This window comes from Catharus ustulatus, chromosome 18, assembly GCF_009819885.2.
Source record: "Catharus ustulatus isolate bCatUst1 chromosome 18, bCatUst1.pri.v2, whole genome shotgun sequence".
NCBI classification, from domain to species: Eukaryota; Metazoa; Chordata; class Aves; order Passeriformes; family Turdidae; genus Catharus; species Catharus ustulatus.
The window spans coordinates 5,352,296-5,374,458 of NC_046238.1; the positions used below are offsets into that span (position 1 = coordinate 5,352,296).

The 22,163-nt window shown below is 39.2% G+C and overlaps 1 protein-coding gene across 3 annotated transcripts in view; it reads left to right on the forward strand.

The window, feature by feature from the left end:
• ZNRF3 (zinc and ring finger 3) overlaps positions 1 to 22,163 on the forward strand; it is a 66,034-nt gene that overhangs the window by 25,112 nt on the left and 18,759 nt on the right. For 2 of the 3 annotated variants that reach the window (XM_033075611.2, XM_033075613.2), the window contains exon 2: positions 10,767 to 10,892. In XM_033075611.2, coding sequence (XP_032931502.1) covers positions 10,767 to 10,892 — 126 coding nt within the window. Of the gene's footprint in view, positions 1 to 1,038; positions 1,116 to 10,766; positions 10,893 to 22,163 lie in introns of those variants that run through there. The other variant, XM_033075612.2, reaches the window with a different exon arrangement.

Below are 22,163 nucleotides of genomic sequence, written 5' to 3' on the forward strand. Positions count from 1 at the left end.
TATAAATTTAGAAATCTTAATGATTAAGCTTTAGAGAAATCTTTGCGAAGGTAAGAAATAAGGGGAGGTGTCCAAAATAGTCTAATAGCAGCATAACAAAGGAGTAATAAAGACCATAATAGCCATAGCTGATTCCAATATTTTTCTTCCTCTAATGTCTTGAGAGATATGTGGAGGGATTTGCAGTATTCTGGGTCAGAACTGGGTGATTTATGGCAGAGGAATGAGGAAAGACTGAACAGAGTATGCAGCACAGGTACTTCCATATCAAGACAGAGGAATAAAAACAATTCCTTAGAAATAAAGCAATGTGGGAGGAGCAGCTGGGGGAGAGTGGGGAGAAGAGTGGGTGCTGGAAAGTCTGGTCTGGGCAGTGAGAGCAGGCAGTGCTGGAATCCCACCTCTGCTGGGGCTGTGCCTCAGGGCACGCTCTGGGAACTGAGAAATCAGCATTCCACCCTGAGCTCAGAGCACATCTCTGAGGCACAGTCTCAGAGATGGGTGGTTTGTTTGTCTCCATCATATCACTCTGAAAGACACAAAATCAGTGTTCTGTTTTAGGTTGTTCAATTTTCATCATATTCAAAAACTTTCAAGAGCATCTTGTGCAGCACAGGCTGAAGGAACTTTTCTAGTGGCCAGAGATTGTATGGTTCATAGAATCTTGAAAGAGTGTCTATGTAAATATTCAAAGATCAGTTCAGATACTAAACTGAGATACAGAGTACATCTTTAGGCTGTCAACTATTACATTTCAGCCTTGAAAAAATTTCTTTTTCGCACTAACTAAGCTGACTGCATCGCTGATCTGTTTTTTCCTTCCTTAATGGTACTTCCAGACTGACTTGCAGTCAAGGTAGTGATCAAGAATTTTCTAAATATTAAAACCTTTTTTGCTGATGGCTTTTTTTGTGTTGCAACCCAGAGGATTTGTTCAAAACCATGTAACTTGGGTGCCATTTGAATTAGCACTGAGGCTGCCAGTGTGCTCACAGCAACTGAAACTTCATGCTCCAAAACACACGCTCAAGAAGTGTGTCTGTTCATCCTTAGCAGATGCCAGCTGCTTCCCTTCTTTGTCTGTTTTGGGGAAGATACTGGGCATGACGTGGGAGGTAAATATAATGAAATTATTTCCATCCTGCCATTACTTGATAGTTCAACAACTGTATTTTTACGCTCTGTCGGCTGATTAAGACACTTAAGAGAAAATAATAACAAAGTACTGGTTCTATCAGGGAAGGATGGCAGTTTTCTAAAATAGAGTAGCTCCTAATTTTTGAGAACTACAAAGTTAAAATTTTAATTATTTCTTGAATTTTAATTTTTTTTGTCCATAGTAGAGCAATTTTATTTCATCTTTGCGTTCAAATTTTACTTAATCTCTTAGATTTCACTGCTTGCATTTGCAGCTGCTTTTCCTGTTTTTGAGGACTAGGGGCTTAATTTTTACATTTGGTCATCATGTGCATATTTAATAAAAATGACTCAAAAAGTTATGAGAGTTCTAAAAAGCAGAGTCTGGGATTGCTCTTACATTGGCTTCTAATTTTTATGCAAATTATTTATTATTCCACAGTTTCTCCTAGAAAAAGAGCACATATTTTGTTGGGTAGTGTTTGCAGACAGTATTTATTGTGTGACTGTCTCCCAGGCTGCAACAGTGAAGATGTATTTATGTTTTCTGTGAGAAGCAATGAAAGTACAGCTGGCTGTGCATTATCCTTTTCCATCCCTCTTCTAAGCGTAGTCATTGAGACAAAATTTTAGTTCTGAACTGAGCAGAAAGCTGATCCTTGCTGCTGGCTACTGCAGCATATTCTACGTGATATATCTTGATGAGTTTAAACAGTAGTTCAAGTATCTCAAGTGCGAAGATGGGTGGAGAGAAGGATTAAAATACCCTAACCCTTCTCTTTTGTGCTTCCCCCGAAGCAAAGTGCAAAGCTGCCCACTTTATATTGCCAGCTCCAGCTTTATCCTCCATCTCTGAATTTCACTGCAGCCCCAGGGGAAGCTGCACCTCTGTGGCTCTCCCACAGCTGCTGGACTTTGATGAGGACATGCCTTCCCTCTTTCCACTGGCCTCCCTTGGCAACCAGCCCTTTGAAGATGACCTCTTGCTGTTTGCCTGTTGTCTCTCTTGTGTTGGATTATAGATGAGAGGTTGGCGTGAGGGGAAGGGGGATGGAATGGAGTGTTGTGCATTTTAAGCCTCATTTCTTTCTGCATTCTCACCTTTTTTTTTTTTTTCCCTCTGTGGCCTTTACCTCTCTATATAGATAAAATGCTGTCATGCATATGGAAAATGATTTGTGGCAGAAATACAGAGTTCCTGTTTTGTGTGTGTGTATAGGACAAATGAAGTTTGATTAGTATTGTGGTAAGGACTTTTGTAACAATCTACTCACATTAGTTCCCTTCCCCCATCCCTCTTTTTAAGTACAATATTGTTCTTAGTTATAGTATAGCCTTTCTCTGTGTGCATGTTCTCTGTTCCTCTTCTCTCCCTCCAGTGAATGCTTCCTCTTGGAGACAGGACAGTGTAATCACCTTGTTGGTGAAGGCTGTGCTGTGAGATGGAAAGGGATGCACTAAAGCTCTGTGCCTGGGCCACATTTTACACGTACTTTTGAAAATCCAAACAATAAGACTGCTAAATACTGAGACTATCCTTTATGAGAGTCTTATAGGGACAGTAGCTTTAGGGTAGGAAGTATGGTATTATCAGGAATCAAACCAACCATAGGGATACACATCCAATTTTCACTGCAGTGAAAGCTGAATGGGTTATTCAGAACAGAGCATTGTAAGTAACAGTGTTTACACACTTTCACAAATTTTACCATCTCCTTTTTCAAATTTTCTGTGATAAAATTAATCTTCATCAAAGTATGCCAAGGAGAGTATATGGTAGTTGACAATCGTGGAATATTGATGAATAAAGGCAGAAGTAATATATGTTTGAGGCTATTTTACAGTAGACATGAAGAAAATAATTTGGATGCACCTGTGCATGCAGCTGGAATGCTTCAGTGCAGCATTCCACCCAAAATTAGAAGAATAGGATGTGGGGGGTATATCTATGATCTTCAGATGTAATTAGTATATCCTTATGCTGCTGTTTAATTGGATCTTCACTTTCTAACCCAAAGGATGCCCCTAAAGGATGCCTCAGAAATAATGTGTTATTTTTAACTCCTCTTTCTCTCCTTCCCTGCCCTTCTCTGTTTGTCTAGCAAAGTTCCCCACAAACCTGAATGCAAGCAAACCAGCTCTGCTTGTTAGTAGCTTATTGCAAAATACACAAAATAATATCTTCTCTCGTCAGAGGGCTCTGGAGAAGTAAGTCAGCTCTTACTACATCCTGGAAAGTCAGGATCTAGACCAGTTCAGGTGCCAGAAAAATGAACTGTAGTGAGTTTAGACTTCTCAAATCAGTGTGCACATGCAATGAACAGTCACTACTGGTCTGGAGTCTTACAGTACTGTGAAATTTTGGGTCAGCATCAGATCTGTCAAACTTCCTTGCTGAAACACAATCAGCAAATAAATAGTTCTGAGACTTTTCAGAGGTGTGTGCTTTTGTAAAATAAAATACTGCCTTCTCTGCTACGTGCACTTGTGTGTGTTTTCTTCTGATTCCCTCCTAACAGTCTTGGAATTTTCATCTCAGCCAAATTTTCTAAGTGTGCATCTTGTGTGCTTTTGGCAAGGGAATGCAAAGGAAAATTTCTTTTAGGGTTTCCTTATATGAACAGCTTCAGTCAACCCTGTTTGGTAGTTTGTTTGTTTGGGGTTTAGTGTTGTTTGGTTTGGTTTTGTTGTTGTTTGTTTGGGTTTTGTTGTTGTTGAATTGTTGGATGCATTCTTTCTGGGCCCCTAAGGTTGAACAAATCCCATTATGTTGTTCAGTCTTTGTCAGGGTGTCTTCATACTTCCTACTCCCATTTTCTGCTAGAAAACTTAGTTGCAAAGTATAGGTAATTCCGTATCAGGCCTTTAACTTTAGCCAAGGACATCATGTGGCAGTGACCTAATATTTATAAGTCCCCCCCCTTGAGTGCTATGGGACAAATGCAGTTTTTCATGAGGTCTAAAATAATCTTGCCTTTCCCAGCCAGTTATGATTATGTCAGAAGTTTTGGTAATTAGTTTTGGGGGTTTGTCTTGTTCCTTATAGAGCCAGAACTCTTTTGTTTTATCATGGAGCTACTGGATGAGTTCTGCTAAAAGTAATTTATGAAGGTATCATTTTATTCCAGATTTTCTCTTGAGTTTCTCCCATCCATAGTGACATTATGCCTGCATTTTTTGCCAGCATCGTTCCATCAATTTAAAGAGAGAGGAAAAAAGCCACAATTGTAAACATCACTTTGTTCTCCTTTAGTCTGTCAAATACTATGGTAGGAGAACTTGGTGTAACCAAAGCACTTTAATTCCTGAAAGAAGAAATCTTCCTTCAAATTGTCTTTCATGGGAATTTTGCTTTTTGAGACACTTTAAAGGAAGGAGATGCCAGTTTTCTGTTTGAATAGACTAGGAGCTTCCTTTGCAAAGTGCTTGGAATAATTAGTGTCCAGCAGCTTTGTTGCAATAGATTGCTCAGCTGCATATCTTGGGCTGTACAATCTCTGCTTATGCAGCAAATCTGGTGCAGATTTACAAATCTAAATGTGCTGAGTTTAGATTTGTAAATGTCTGGCACTGTGCACATGCTGTGGGTGTCTGCAGTGTCTCTGAGCTGGACAGACCTAGCAGGAACATGCTGCTGCTTCCAGGTGTGTCTGTTCAGGCATTCCTCCTGTCCTCAGGGATTTGAAGCTGGACCATGGCACAGGTGAGTTGAGTTTTTTGATGAACTAGATCAGTGCTAAGATCTGGTTTCCTAGTTAACAAAACCTCCTTTGGCTTCTCTGCAAAACTTACTGCTGCTTTTCACAGGATCTGGTGGACTTTGTAGTACTGGCCAGTCTGCATTGTAGAATTTGCCTCTTCTGCATGGTGGATGTGCTCAGCTGAGTATCTCTGGTTTTACATTCAGTTACAGCATAGACTGGATTTCTCATCATCCCTTTTGGCATACTTCCTGGAGTAAGAGGACTGTGGAGAGGATTTCAGGAATGCCTGATGCTCTTGCTGTAGAGAAAGTTGAGTGGAAGCCACTTGTGGGTTCAGTGCTGACCACTGGGTTGGACAGCACAGTCACAACTGATAGCTAAGAAGAGTGCACTGCTGAAATGCTCAGGTCCTATGATGTTACTTTTTGTGGCAGTTTGGTTTTTTGCAGGATGTACTTCTTTAAAACAGAAAAAATAGGCCTAATATAGAAAAGAAACCATACTATAATGGAGTTTTCTACTTGTTCCAGGGAACAAACATTCTTCTCTGCATGGCAAAGCTGCAGACTGATGGGGAAATGCTTCTAGCTTTCACCTTTTCTAAAAAGGCTGTTGTGTTCCAGTTCAGCATAAAAAAAACCTCATGTTTTATCATGAGGCTGCAGAAACAATAACAATGCCTAACTTTTTTGAAGAAAATCTACTCTTTAGTTCTTAAAAAATTCCTCCCCCTATTTGTACAGTTTAGGATTATTTATCTGTAATGGCACATTCTACTAATGCCATTTTCAAATAGCATGACACAGTGGAGTTAAGGTCTGAGCCTTTTCTTTCTGGTGAAGTCTTAGCAATGCTGGGTTGGAATATTGCAGTCAGTTTTAATCAGTTTTTGGTAACAGGTTGCTGTGCCAATAAAGAAGAGTAAATGGAGATGGAAAAGCTAAATTCTTCATTTTGCTGTATTTGTAGGCAGTAGGAACAAATAGTCTTGTGGTGATGCAGTTACATGAGTAGCTGCATTATGCTGAAGATCAAAATCACAGTGGTGGTGACAATTAGTGGTAAATCTTGATCAGCTGAGGTGATTCAAGCCTTTCTTAGAGAATGAGTACAAAGTAATTTTTTTAATTCTTGAGAAGTAATTTTTCTTTTCATAGGTAAGGAGCTAAAATTTCAGAGGAAATGCAAAAAATTCATGTTGTTAACACTTAACGTGACTTGTTTTCAGCCTTCTTGGTCTCATATTGGTCATTTTAATAATCATTTAAGCTTTTTGTGTACCTGCTCACTGGTGGAGCATGGGAAACTGAAAAGTCTTTGATATAGCAACAACTAAAACATCAATGTGTTAGCAACATTCTTCTCACTCTAATATTAAACACAGCACTGTGCCAGCTACTAAGAAGAAAATTAAACCAGGACATGAATCCATACCTCGGCAGTTTGTCAGCAAGGATGTTGAAGGAGGACAATGTCAAATGCTTCACTGAAATCAAGGTAGATGACATCTACAGCTCTCCTGTCATCTTGCTGCATCAGAAAAGATACAGAGATTGATCAAGCATGAATTATACTTAGTAAATCCAGATTGCTGTTCTCAGCTGCCATCTTGTTGTTTATGTACCTGGAAATAGCTGTCATAAAGATCTGTTCCATGAGTTTCTCAGGTACTGAAGAGAGGCTGACAACACTGGGGTTTCCCAGATCTGTCTTCTTGGGTTTTGCTGAGAGTGGCATTCTTTTCCTGGCATCAGGAGCCTTCCCCCAGTCTCCATGACCTGTGAAAAATAATAGAGCTTGACATTGCAATTACAGCAGCCAGCTCTGATAAGACACCTGAAGGCATCAGATTCCTTGGATACCTGTATGCCTGGTGTGCATGGATGATTCCTGGCTCGACCCTCCTTACAGCTGTTGGTTGCTTGCTTTGTTACTGCTTTGTGCCAAGCCCATTCAGCAGCAGACATTTATTGTTTGCAATTCTTCTTGCTGTTAATATACTTGTTACTCTTGACATCTCCTGCCAGTTTGAGCTCCTAATGGTTTCCTAATTCTCTGCACCACCAAGGAATATTTCTATATTTGTGAGTGTGCCCCTTTTTCCATATCTGTGTTCCATCCAACTTCTGGTGAGTCTAGCATCAAAATACTGGATTCTCTCTGAATCAGACACTGCATCCTCTAATAGTTTTTGGTGAATGAAGTTGTTGTTATTTGTTCAAAATCTGTTTTGTGACTTACTACATTTTGAAAAAAGCATGTACACTTTGTGTGTTTAATAAGGCTGGTTTGATAGGGGAGGTGCTTACTGCAGAAGTGTACTAATGGTTTTTCTGCTCCCTGTAAAATATTTATGCTTGGTTTCCTTAGTTCATTTGAGCCTTAATACACTTCAGACTTTGGGTGCTTCCTTTGGAAGAAGCTTCCCTGGGAAATGGGATTGGAGGAAGGACACTGAGGGGCTGGGTAACCAAAAGTATCTGAAGTCTGAATTGAGTTATCAGGCTCTGCTTCTGTACACCTGGGGTAAGCCAGGAAAGGAACTCTTCCTTTTGGTTACCAGAGGCTACACCTGGTTTAGGAGAAAGCTTTCCCTGATGATAGAGTTCCTATTCAGGCTGACTTGTTTTTTATGTTTTCTTTTGAGCACTGCAAAACCTCATAAATTTTATTTCAAAAGCCTGTCTAGTGTAGGAATGTGATTTCATGTGGACAGAGATGAATCCATGCCAAGTGCATTCCAGGTGGGAAAGCAATATGGAGTGTCTGTTGTTTCAGGCTGTACAGCAATAAAGAGTTCAAGTCTTCACAAAAAGACTGAATAGTTCTGCTCCTTTTTAAAGGCTTATGCACTGTAGTGTTTTGAATTTGCTTTTTACTGTGACAGTTTGAAACTACTGATGATTTTCCACCTCACAGAAAATAATTTAGTAGTGCCAATGTAGGTTGTCCATCATCTCTTTTGTTTAGTATGTTTAAAGTAAAACATGTCTGTGATTGAGAAACACCCTGGATCCTCCCTGGGCCTGATAGATATTTTCATTTAGCCTCACTCTTTTGTGTTCTGTGATTCTGTTCTTAATTCACTTGTATTGTGAGAGGAAACCAAGAGAACATAGCAGATAGTTACACTGGATGAGTCCTGTCATAAGCACCATCAGCCCCAGTGAATGTGTTTTATTCCATGTGGGTACCTAAACAGAAGTAACACCAGTGTTTCAGGCTTCAATTCTTAAATTCACATGCTCATGTTGCACTTCTGGTTGCTATCTCTGGTTTGGAAAATGACAGTATATTTTATCTGACATGATCTACAGAGATTGTTACAATGGAAGCTTGTGGTATCTAGGCAGAATCTACCAACTGCTTGTGGCTTGGAGTGGTGGAATGCTTTTCTGCACAGAAAGTTTTCTGTCACTGAAACCCATGTCTTACTGGCCTTGGTGCTGATTCTGGGGGTTTTTTCAGTGTATTTAATACATGTTTGTAAGAGGAAGAGAAGAAGCTCTTTCAGCCTCAGGTTTGTACTGATTTCCAGGGACATAACTGCAGAGTGTGCTTGGTGAGGCTGATCCAGAGGGTCATTCACACTTGGAAGCTATTACAGAAAACAATATTCTGGAGGAAGGTGGCAGTGGAAAGAATTTTCTGTTCCTTTTGGCCTTCTACCTTCTTTAGTCCTTTACCTCTGGATTAAAGTGGGTAGAGCTGTTATTTATTCTATGGCTGGGAAAAAAAGACCAAAGCTTTTCTATACATGACAGAGAAAGATCCTGGGCTGTTCATATGACATTTTGTAATACTATAATGCCTTATCCTGGCAGACATAAAAAAGGGCAGAAGGGTGAAAGTTTTCCTTTAATCATCAGGACTTTTTAGGTGATAGAGTTACAGAGCAAAGTATTCTTCATCTGTTGGTTTAATGTCTGTCTGCCCTGTAACACTAACCCACATAAAATTGGTGCAACTCTTTATAAAGTTATTTTAGACCATCAGCAATGTGTACAGATTTTGTAACCTTGGATAAAAGCACCTGAGTCGTGGTTTCAGTTTTACCCTTTCAGGCATGTGCAAAGTGCCCCAGCATATTTCAAGGATTTTGAACTAGAAACTTCTTAGATATGGGTTATGGTTTCAAAGCTCAATTGATACACCCTATGTCAAGGGAATTACATCAAGGAAATGGGTCTCTGTTGCTTTAGATACTTAATATCGATTAAAGCTTTGTGTTTGCTTAAAGGATCCCATGGACTCGTTGTGAGGTTAATTATGTTGGTATATCTGCCCTGGCAGTTCAGGAGAGAGCACTCAGCCTGACTCCATCCTCTGTTTTTATGTCTGTGCTGAGGAGTTTGTCCATCAGATATTGAATTTACAGAGTGGTTCATCTTCCAGTGATAGTACTTCTCCCAAGCTTTTAGCACTAAGTTAAGTTGTTAATCTATGTGTGTGATAGTAACTCATTTAGGAAAAAAATAAAGGGAGAGAAACTGAATTAAGAGTCTACCTAGTACAGTGTGTTTTTTTTTTTCTTGGAATGGAGTGGTGATAAATCTTGAAAAATAACGAGTGGTAGGAAAATCCCTGTATTGTGTCAGTTCACCATCATGTTTCCCATATTTTACAGTAATCACCCAAGTTATTCAGAAAGTTAGGGCCCCACAAGATAATATAAATAGCACTCCATGTATTGTATCACTTGCAAAATGGAAGTCAGGGTACAAGACATGGGAGAAAAGGAGAAAAGGACAAAACGACAAGCTGGTGATGCAGAAGTGATGGTAGGATTAGGGGCCATTACATGGTGCTACTTTGCATGGATTAGTGAGGGGTGTATATATATGTAAATTATTGAGCAGTATAATCTCCTCCTGTTATAATCAGCTACCAGAAAGCAAAGTTGTCATAGTGTTGGTATCAGTTTGTGGTTTTCTTCAGCTAGTTTGATAAAGTTGAGATTTAAGGAAAAGCACGAAGCTGACTGGAGTACTGAACATTTTTTTAAAAAAAAAACTCTGAGTATATGTTAAACCCTGGGAAACAAGCGAGGATCTGTGAAAAATCCAAAGAAAAAGAGAACAAGGAGAAATATACAGTTAGATGTATGATACTCTGGTTTATACACAGAGATATTATCCTAAGAAAGGGCAGCAAATTTGGAAAATACAAACATGTGCCAGAAGCTCCTTGCCATAATAAAATTAGAGTAACTGCTCTAATTGGTGTAACTACACCAAGTGTTGGAAGGAGGAGGAACAGATTAAATATCTGAAGTTAAAACAAAGACATATTGTTGCCTAATGTAAGAAACACAAAAGTCTGAAAGGAGTATGAAGTTTCTCACTTCATGATAGCCTTACCCCCCACATCATGTGGGATCAGAAAACAATAGAGAATGCTTCACAATGGTTAGGAAGTTTCTTGTATCTTTGGCCTACATGATAGGCTCGTTTCAAAGGATGACAGGCTGTTAATACTGTGCAACTGTTTAAAAAGAAAGGTGATAATGGCTCGGAAACATGGGGTCTGGATCTTAATGATGTGTAAAGCTTTTATAAGGGACTCTGCCAAACAGTTTGTATTATTTCTGTCGGTTTGCAAGGAAAAGTGGTTTGCAATACCAAGGGGGGCTTTGTAGTTAAGAATTTTATTTCTGAGCTAAGGACTTAAAATCACATTTAATTGTTAGCCTTAAATGATTTTTCATAACCAAGATGACAGCTTACATAAAATTGCAAAGATTTTGTACTCATACAGTGCTTCAGGAATGTACTGAATTCTTCATATATGCAGCTTACATTTCAGTTTTTCTGGTGTACCTTAAAACAAATGCACTTTTATTTATTACTTTTTTATTTATTTATATGTCTGTATGCTTTTGAATTCTAATGAGTGGCTAAAGGTTTCTTTCTGATTCTGTTTCAGATGCATCCACTTGGACTGTGTAATAGCAATGATGAGGAAGACCTGTATGAATATGGCTGGGTAGGAGTGGTGAAATTGGAACAGCCAGAGTTGGAGCCCAAGCCATGCCTCACTGTCTTAGGAAAGGTAAGGGGATAGTTTGGGGCTGCATGGAAGTGTTTCTTGGAAGGATTGGTTCCTTTCTGAGAAAAATCAGCAAGAAATAAACCAAGGGAAAACTCCCCTTACTCCACAAAGTATTCCTGTTCTGCCTGTTTTCACTCTAGGTGCTTCAGGGGAAGATGCTGTCATAACCCAGTTGATAGAGATGGTGACTGGGAGCTGAGCATTCCCTTTCTGAGCTCTGTAGGAACCTAACAAAGATGAAAGCAAAAATGGCTGTGTAGCAGAAGCAGTATTGGAGTAGAAAGGGTGAAGTGCAACTGTGATTCTTGGTCAAAGCAGTCAAAATGAAAGCATCTTACTGGTTTTCCTTAGGCACAATTTTCTGAGAATACATACATTAATTTCCTCTTTTTTGGGAAAGAGAAGCTTTCAAACCTAGAAAGATTAATTTACTTTTACCACAGAATAGATACCTCTAATAACAAGTGAATCTTACTGTATTGGTAAAAAAAAATAATTTCATCATCCCTTGCCATGGAATGGGACCTGTGGAATCTTAATTTAAGTGCAAGACTTTCCTCTTTGTTTAATGCCATTACTGCTCCCAGATATGTTAAAAAAGAAAGCAGAAAAGTGACCTTTTTTGTTGATGACTTAGAATTTTTGAGTATTGAGGTTATTATATGTTGGCATTTGAAGTCTAGAGAGTTTGAAAGTGTGTGAAAGAGCATAGGCCACAAGTTCTACCAGTAACTGTGTAGTTGAAAACTACTGCAAAACAGGGGGCCATCCTAAAATCCAGCTGCCTAAACTTGGTAGGATTGTGTTGGTGACTTCAGGTTAGCAGTGTATCAGGCAGAAAATAAAATTACAGGTTGACATTTTTTACATAAAACTTGGCTCTGTAAATTTATAAACAAAACTTCTAAACTCTTCACCTTTCCAAGGAAATGGGAAGCCATTTGCTTGTCTAAAAGTTGCTGCAGGTTTAACTTGTACATCTCTTTAAGAATTGACTTTAAGAAGTGACTTCCCTTTCTATTGAATTGCAACATAAGACAGCTTTTATTTTCTGACTTGGAAAACTGTTTTTGTTTCACAGAAATTCTAGCTGTTGCTTCTTTGTTCTTAAAAAGATAAAATCTGAGGATGAGGTCTTGTAAAGGTGGGAATGAGAGAAGATTCAGTCCTGAAAGATGCATATTGATCCATAAATAAACTCCAGGAGTAAGTTTAATCTTAAGGCAAGCCATTACAGGAAGGAGTCTGTTCAGTCCCATCTGTCAGGCTCTTGAAAATTATGTAAGGAAATTGATAAAGTTGAACCATAGGTACCCTGCACACAAATAAAATATTAAAAATATATACCCGGCCTATACATTGTGCCCAAATCCCACCATGTCCTCTGTACTCCCCATGTCCCCCAGCTCCAGAATAAGCCCAGCTCAGTATCTGCTGATATTAGCTTCCTAAAGCTTGACCTACTGAACAGCAGACTTTGGCTTTGGTTCAGGAGCTCTGTAGCATCTGCTTTGATGTTTAATGATGATGTGACCTAAGGTGTGTCCAGAGAACTGGGACATGGAGTTCCACGTGTGTCAGTTTACACGTAGCAATTTCAACAGGTGAAAAAACTCAGGCCAAGGTTCTAGTCAATACTGCACTTCACTTCATTGCTCTGTATTTTCTCTATTTATTCTTCTCTTCCTGAAGTATTTATTCCTTATTTCATGCTCTCTGCTGTAGTTTCTTCTTTCCATCTTTTGCTAGCAACCCTTCTGCTCAGTTCTCACTCTGTCCTGATTCAGAAGGACTTTTCAGAATTCTTGGAATGTTGTTGAGTGCAGATAGCAGCAGGAGCATCAGCCCTGAGCTTCTTTCAGGTCTATCAGTTAAGTCAGCCTGGTTATCTTCCAGTGAGGATAAGTTGTGTTGTGATTGTCCGGGTCTCTGAAAAGTTCAGTTTCCATGATTGGTGCATAAATTGCCATGTGAGGATTCAGTGTGCCCAGTAAACTCTTTGCCTGAGTAAATATCAAGCCTGCTGTATGAGTATTTGTGTCTTCTTCTGGTTATTTTTAGGATTTGGCAGCTGACTTAAAAGAAAATGTGAAAGGGAAAGGAATGGGAGAGGAGAGGAAAGGAGGGAGGGGAAGAAAGAAGTAGAAAAGTAGAAGGAAAAGGAAGAAGAAAAGGAATAGGGGAAGGAAAAGAAAGGAAAATGGGGGAGGGCTGGTCTTGAACAGGGAAAGGAAATGGATTTTTTTCCATATAAAAAAGGAGGAAGAAATCAAGGAGTGCAAACCTATAGTTTGTTGTTCATGAAGTTTGATTTAACCTGCCCTCAAGGTGGGACATCATAGAGGTGATATTGTTTGGAATATTGTGAAGCAGACTGTAGACTAGTTAAAAGCTGTACAGGTAAATTGCATGACATGAATCAGGTAAAAAGTTTTGTATGGCTTTACTCTTATTGTTGGTTTTGGCTGTCAAGGTACTTCTTGATTTGGGGGAGTGGTTTTGTTTTTCTTTCTTTTTTTTTTTTTTTTTTTAGTAAAACTCTGGTCAGTGCTTTTAGTTCTACTCTACTTGTTTATCCACAGGTAGCAATACAGAATGTAATGTGTCCATTTTCATACTGTTTCTGTAATTCATATTGATTTTGTAATTGCTCATCCTTCTTAGTCATTGCTGGTCCTTCTTTACATGATGTAATGGAAATGAAAGTGTTTAAAAAAATGTTTTTACTGTTAAGAGTGCCCATGAAAACTGGGCCGTGGTTGAGGCAAGGAGTGTGTGTGGCAGCTGTGTTTTACCATTACCTTTGATCACAGTGCAGCCCTGTTTGAGGCCATGCTGCATGCAGGCAAAGCAAAGGCCTGGGTTTTACTGATCTTATGAGCTCCTGAATAGGGCTAGAAGGGGAATGACAGAGGAAGAAGAAAGCTTTTGGAAATGAAAAGGAAACCCCGTGAACCCGAGCAGCATTATTGGCTGGATTTGCCTACCAGGGAGCCGCTCAGTTTCTGCCAGGCTAATTTTGCTTCAGCTTCTCTCCCCCACACCCCCGACCCCACCTCCCCCTCTCTCCTTCTTTCAGACTTTTTTTGTTTTTGAGGCATGGCTGTAGTAACTTGGTTCTCAGGCTGGGAACCCACTGAGCTGTTGCCATGGTCACTGGGAAGCTCTTGGTGCCATGTGCTTCAAAGGGAACCTTTCCCCTCCTGGAATTCCTGCCTTCTCTCTGCTCACAGCACAATGAGACTCCTTCACTGCTCCAGCAGTGGGGCTGTGCTGGAGGAAGGCAGAAGCAGGGTTGCCTGCAATACTGATTGTCTGCCTGCATCCTGGCAGGGCTGGGAGTTGAAACTGGGTGTTCTTTAAGATCCCTTCCAGCCCAGCCCACTCTGGGATCCTGTGACCCACTGCACCATGATGGCACTGTACCTGTCCTGTGCTCTCCAATATGCAGATCCCTGTTCTTCCCCCACCCCTAATTGCATCTGTCAGGATTGAGAAATGCACTTCAGCAACAACATTGGGTTTTATTTCAGTGCAGGACACTGAGAAAATGCTGAAGATTTGTTTAAAATAGCACTTCTTCCCTTTCTGCAGGATTAAAGTCTACAAGAAAGGTTTTTGTTCTTCTTTCTTTTCCAGGAACTTCTCTTCTTCTGTACTAGTAGGATATATGTATTTGAGGATGTGCATCTGAGTATAACCTAACAAAGACAGGATGTCCCTGCTACTACAGCTTCCTGTTTTCTTCAGATGAAAGAAATCTGTAATATGAGGAAATTCCTAGCAGTTCTTCCAATATCCATTCACTTCTTTTCTAAGAACTTGTTTACTAAAATTTACACAAATGCTAGCTAGAAGAATCTCTTGTTTTGCCATGTCATCATTATTATTATACTAGTTAGGCTGGGGCCAAAATCTTAACTTGAAAATGCACTTAACAGTTGAATTGTGTCTAACAATTTAGTTTAAGTATAAAAATTCTTATAAGGTAATCAAATGAGAATTTATGGGGCTATGTTGGTAGTTTAGTTCCTGAATAAAGAGAGATCTGTTCTAAGACTTGAGGAACAAGAAAGCCTGTGAGGAGTCCATTTTAATTTTTTTCTTTCAGACTTACTAAAACTAATAAAAAAGGCAAATTAAACAAAAGCAACTTACACCTTTATATTAATAACCTAAATTAAGCAATCAGTTATAATTTCAAATTGGTTGCTGACAGTATAAGTATACTTTATGTTTCTTTATAACATTAATAGTTTTATATACATTTGGATCATTTCCTGTAGAAATAGATTCAGTTCAGTTGTAGAAATGCATATTGAATTTAGTCAAACGCTCTTCCATGCTAATCTTGTTCAGAAATCAGGACTGAACTATGCTATAGATTAAGATCTAAAATTAACGAGAGACATGCCTAAAACCAAAACTTTCCAAAACTTTACTTGTTCAGACACTTTGAACTGGTAGTGACAGCTGCAGTAAGGCACCCTGTGATGAGTCTTGTGCTGCGGTAGGAAATATTGTCACTTCAGGAAAAACTTCTTCTATCCATTGAAGTAGTTGACATCCCACTTGTGGTATCTATGCCACAATTTGGGGACCTTTTCTTCCTTCTGTTTGTTAGCCTATGTTTCTTCTTTGCAAACAGCATCCAAAAAGCATTTGTACTTCTTTTTGTGGCAGTAGTCTCAAAAATTAGTGGCAAATTTAATTGGTCTGGATGAAAACTAATAATAGGAGTGATTGGTTGGTTTGATTGTTTCACTGTGTGGCTGCCTGGAGGTTTGTGCTGACAGTGTAGTGTCCAGTGGAGGTAGGAGCAAGTGAGAGGAGGAAGGGTCTGCTTTTTGTGATGGCACTGTGGACATAAATGTATGTCATTTACAGACTGAGAAAGGCTTTTTGACAGTATAAACTTAATATTGGCTGTTTTGAACTCTAGACCTTCTGTGTTAAGAAGGAAGTTGTTATAAATAGAAGAAAGCTTTTTGAGTGAGACTAGACTCCTTTGGCTCTAGACCAGATGATAGATCTATAATGCAATGTCAAACATGCCAGAAATCTATCAAAACAAAAACTAACGTTTTTATCAACCCCATTGTTTTGTAATGAAAAATGAATATGAGTTTTAATGGGGAAAAATAACATCCCTGGCTACTGTTAGGATTCAGACCTTCTGAATCAGTCATGTTCTTTCAGTCTTCATTAACTTTGCATTAAATTTTATTTCCGAGGTTTGTTGTCTTAGCACAACCTAAAGTTACAGTTTACTGTGAAAAAACTTAGCATATATAATTGTAACCCCTGCCATGTTTGTGTTTGTCTTTACTGTATTTGTTCTAAGGAATATATTGAGAAAGAGAAAAATGATAATTTTCCCAAAGCATCAAAAAACATCATAAGTACCTGTAATACCATAATGATTGTTTCTTGTTATTCCCTACTTCAACATCATTTATAATGTCCAGGACACCTGAAATGTTAACATCCATTTTAAACAACCATGAAACATCTTTTAAAATTATATCTGAAGTGATACTATGATTTTTGGAAATACTTTTGATGCCATTTATGTTTTGGCATCAATTTTTCTTACTTCCCCAGTGCTAGCAGTGTGATCACACCTCTGTAACATACAGGCACAGTGATTTCTAGAGTTCTAACAAAACTTTACCATAGAAGAGATGAGGGGATAATAACATGTTTTTTCAGGAAGAAGATTGCTTTTCATAATTGCACACAGAGAAAGACAAGAAGAAGAAGAAAGAAATCACATAGAACAAAATGCTTTTGCCAAAAGCTCACTGTATTTCTGCTTTCCATCTCCTTGTCTCTTCACTCCCCACAGACCATACACTAGCAACAAGCCAGTTTTTATAGATGATGGGGATTTGAATGGGAAAGAAAAAAGGAAGAATAAAGTCTGCATCTAAGAGTGTTAGAACATAGGGCCATTGCATGAAACAGCAGTGTCATCATTATAACTGAATTCTTGAGTTTATGAGTATCTTTCTCATGTATTCCCTCTTTAAATCCTCTCATTCCATTGCCACTTTCCACTGTAATTTCTTCAGTCCCTTTGAGGTTGAGCACAGGAAAGAGAACTGGCAAGCAAGCCAGTTGAAATGTGGAGAGAGGAAAGGTTTGTGTATGGATGGTAGGGTGAAAGATGCAGAAGGAAAGAAAAGAACTGGATCAAAGCCAAGAGGAGAGAGCTCAAAGGAAGGGACAAACAAGGGCTGAATCAGGTTATGCACTCAGAAGAAGGAGCTCTGTCAGGTTTTCATTCATGGCTAGTGGTGAGCTCTTTCCATTGGTAGCTAGTGCCAGCAATCTGCTACTGTATTATTTCACTAACTTTCTTTCCATGTTCCCTGCACAGTTCTGAGAAGCATCAGCTATTCATGAACAAAGGCCCCTCTCTCGTGTTTCTCCCTCTGGGCACTCCTTAGATTTGCTATTGTTGCATTGATTACTTTAAATAAATGTCCACTTTTAGAGTTGAGTCCTTAGCAGTCCCCACCACCATCTTCACTCCTTTCTAACCAACTGTGGAACACAGCTGCTTCTCCCTTAAGCTAAAGAAGCAGCTGTTGTTGTACTACATGTGTTACTGGAGTTCAGCTCAGTCAGATCTCCCAGTGAAATTAATGGAAGTCAAGGGCTGAATAAAGACTAAGGAACAGTTATTTAAGGCATGCTGCACTTACAAATAATAGCAATAATATGTAAATGCTAAATGTCTCTTAAGGTTTTGGGCCCTCATTATTCTGTGTGCCTTCAAAGCCTTTCAAAGAATGAGAGTTGTTTTTTGTTTTACATGTAGAATCTACCTGTGTCTCTAACAGGAGAAATGCATAGTGGTAAACATGTTGGAAGAACTATAGAAATGGAGTTTGAAACAGAAAAGTGAGAGAGCAAGTAAGTGCTGCTGTGTTAGAGTATAGAAATGAGCACAAAAGAAACCTGGCAAGCAGAATCAGATAAATGGACCAGAAAGTGAAGAAAATAAGGAGCAGATATGGAGGCAGGGAATGGAATTATTTAGGACTTCACAGATGAGTGACATGCCTAATTTTGGTGCACTAGGAGACAGAAGGCTTTGAAAGAAATTGGAGAACTTCGGAATGTAACCAGAGCTGCATCAGAGGGACTCCAATATTCAGAATAAAAGTTGGGCAGATACAATCGACAGTGGTAAAAAGCTGGATCCTAAGAAATTGCAGACATAAAGTGGGAATGTTTTGCAATGATTTTCACAAGACTGAAAGGAAGGAAAGAGAAAAAAAATTACACAAATTGTGCTTTCATATCCTACTGCTTTGAGATAATTTGCCAGAACATGTTTTTCTGCTCTAAACGTTTTATCTTTTTGATGACCAGGTGATATCTAGAGGTGCGGTTTTGGATAACATGATGATTTAACATTTGTACTGAGTTCAAGGAAATGACTCCAAATGAAACAAGTGATCATGCTGTGAACTCAAAATGAGTGGGAAGTGCTTTTCAGTCAGTGTAGGGAGTACTGACCAAGCTACTTCCAATTCTAGCAGGTTAGTTTTTGAACATTTGAGTTGGAGATATTTGTGACATGAATTGGGTAATACAGATTAATTATGTATTATTAGTGTTTGCATTGCTGTGGCTTTGGAACTGTTCAGTAGGGATAGGAAACTCTCACAAAAAACTATTAAAAATATCACAAGAATGTATATATTCTAGTGCATTAATGTCTCAGTTATTGGCCTATTGACATTTTGTTCAATTGGTAAGCCAGGAGAATCCATCACAGACATGTAATTTTTCAAAATGCTCCAATAACTTGGTCCCTGTGGGATAGGAAGAAAGATGGACCTTAGCCCTGAGGATCCACAGTGAGCTTTTAAGTGGGTGTGGGGAGGAGGAAGTATTTACAAAGAGCACAGAATCCATAGACTTCAGGTCCATGAACGGTGTTGAAACTCCCAGAGGGTCGCTTGAGCCGAGTGTAAGGGACTAATGAGCCAGTCTGACTGTTTATGGGCTGTGGTTAACCTCTTGCAAGTTAGGATTTCCTGTCGCCAGCAATGAGCTGTGACCGCCAGCACCACAGTGTTAATGATGAGGTAGGGGCTGATGAATGGCTGGACTCCAGACAGCAGCCTTCACTGGCAAAGAATCAAGTGGCTAGAGGGAGAAAAACACTGAAGTCTACAAGGGAAATAATGCAATCTCCAGAACCTATAATTCCCATGTTTAAAAAAAGAAAGGGATAAAGAAACTGGCGACAAATTCAAAACAAGTGAAGCTTTTATCTCTGCATTCTGAATAGAAGATTGTTCTTCAGCAAAACTGGCTGTAAAAGCCAGGCCAGTTAAAACAATATGCAGGCTGCTTGCCTCCAAGTAACCAGAAATTGTTGGCTCGGAGTAGCCTGTTCTGAGGAGCCAACCTGCTGGGAGACGTTATCCAAGCAACGGCTTGAATGTAATTCCTCCCGCTGTGGAATGGCTCTTTGGCAAATGAAGACCCTAATTAGAGATGGAAGGGTTTCTATTTTGTTTTTCTTTAATCCTTGCCCCGAGGCCTCTGCAATACAGCCATGTCTCTGCTTGCGTGGAGAGAAGTTTCCAGTTTCCCTTTGTAACAAAAATCCTCCACCTTTTTCATTTTTGTTTTCCCCTTCTTTTTATCTTTTTTTTTTTCCTTTTTAATTTTTTTTTTTCTTTTACAGAGTCAACAAACTAACAACAAGGGCCCACCACAGTCTGGGACCTTGAAACTAAATTAATGCAAAACCAAGGATAACTGGAAGAAGAGCCATATCATCCTGTATTAGCCAGCCATGAACATGAAAAGTTGCTAGCTAAACTGCAATACTGGCCCACCATGCAGATTTTTACTACTGAACTTATTACCCAGGCTGATTCTGGTAGTAGGCAGGGAGGATCTCACAGAATCAGCTGGATTTTAGGGAATCTTACATGATTTTTTGTCCATTCAGAAAGTTTGAAGTCCCTTACTAGGGCTTACATGCCTTTGTGTAGTCTTGGATGCAGATGCTCATCCCTGCCAAAGAACCTCCAGGACTGCAGCACTTTGATGTGTGTAGAAGTGAAAATACCTTTGCTTCTTCTCAACTCACCTTGGTATATATATCATGTCTGTCTGAACATACTGTTAGGGACTGCATGCAGGCACTTAATAACCCTGCAAAGAGCATTGCTTTTTCTGTTACTACTGAGATATGGATTTATTGTTTCATCATCTCAGATAATCGTGTTATCTCTAAAATGTCCTTGTTCACAGTAGATACCAACCTGTTGATGAAGGTCAGCTTCCTGAGGGTGAGGCTGAGCAAGACAGATGATATTAAGCATTCACCATTAAATTGAGTGAGATTAGATGGAATTCTTATTAACAATTTTTCAAAGTTTTGTCATTTCTCGTTCTAAATATAAGACAATTTGTATAATTCTTTGTTTTCCCTTTTGATGTCCATAAATACCAGTTTATAATTCTAAAGTTAGTGTTCTATTAGAGCACATGCCTGTAGGAGAACTTCAGTACATTCTTTTTACACAGCTTGGGTACTGTAGGGATGCCTTTTTATAGTGGTCTGCATTAATAGTTTCTTTAACTTACAACTTCTCCAATGCTTTCTTATATCTCTTTTTTTATTCTGTCAGCACCACAACATGCTTGTACATTTACACAATTATTTTAGATCTGGTTCATTTCTATCTACATTCAGTACACCTTCAGTTAAGAATTATCTGGATTGGCTGTAGTGGTATTTTATAGCATATGATCTAGTACATGTTTGGTACATAATTCCTAAAATATCCTCATCTTGTGACCATTATATTTCAAAGGCAACTGTATGTAGAAGTTCTGGGAAAAGCTTGAAGGGTTAACCATCAATTGTGAATGCAGCCACCCAGTTCTTGCTGAGTGTGCTAGGTTCTCTGTGAATATGTAATCTAGTTCAAGACCCCAGTCCCCTCCTTTGATCTCTTCCAGTGCTCACCCTTCTCTCTGTGACTGTGCCTTGTCATAGCAACAGGGCTGCTGGCCTGCAAAATGGTGATAGCAGAGGTCAGGGGTTTGGGGCTGGAGTCCCATGACTCTGAAATGTATCCTAAGAGATGTGCAGCTGGCAGGCTTTGATGTGTTCAGGATTAAATAAATGTCTTTTTCTTACTGTCCTTACTCGGTTAGGCTCAGAACTGATAGCAGTGTTTCTCCCTAACCCCAGAAAAGAGAGACATTGAGTTTTCTTGTTCTTCATTTTAACCATCTGAGAGCCTCTCAGCACTGAGTGGTTGAATCACACTGCTGTGTATATATATTGTTGATGTGATTATGTATTGCATGAGGTGATAGTTTTCTTTAAAACTACAAATACATAGCTTTTTAAGGTTTGGTGGGGTTTTTTTTCTTTAATACAGAAAGGTACATTGGTTTTAAATTGTGTTATGCTTTTAAATGTAAAAATTCTGCTTCATACTTTCTATGTTCCTTAATTGCTAAGCAACTGTTGTAATGCTGTGTAATTCAGAATCTATAGGGCATGTGTATAAAACATATCTCAAGGTGCCAGAGAGGTCGAGTATGTGAGTCTGGAAGGGGTTTTATGCTGGTGTGATACATGGGGACAAGACAAGGCTGTCTTGTTTTAATATTCTGCCTTCGTTTTGAGACAGAAATATGAAAGTTCCTTTTTCATTATCTCAGAAAAGGTTTGAAATGGCATCCTGTTTATGCTTGGCTTAACTGAGTTTCTGGAATTACCAGGGAATTGTACATTAACAGGTCTGAAGCATCAGTTGGTTAATTTGTAACTTGTGCTGTTTGCAAAGTAGATGGCTGTCCTTTCTCCTTCCTCCTCTGCCCTGCAGAATTGGCCTGTGGCCTGGCTTGCTAGCTCCAGTGTTGGTTCAAGGGACAAGGTATTTTCTGTGATTGCCTGATAGCAGTGTAGGGGGAGAAAAGAGAGAGGCCAGGGTTGTTCAGATGTGGTTGTCTGTAGCTCTGAGAGAAGCAAGGTTTTGCATTTTTCACAGTTGCAAAGAAAATGTGTCTTTGCACAATGCTGTGGGTTTTACATAAGGTTCTTAGTGATGAGCAGATTTGGATTTTATTGCCTGGCTTCATGTGATGCCATTTTTGCCATACTGAAAATCTAACACTGCCATCCATAGAATGGGGGTGCAGTTATACCCACTGCTTTTTTAAACAGGGTTATTTACGGTATTCCTTTCTCCTGAAGAAGTTTAGGGCTTTAGAGTA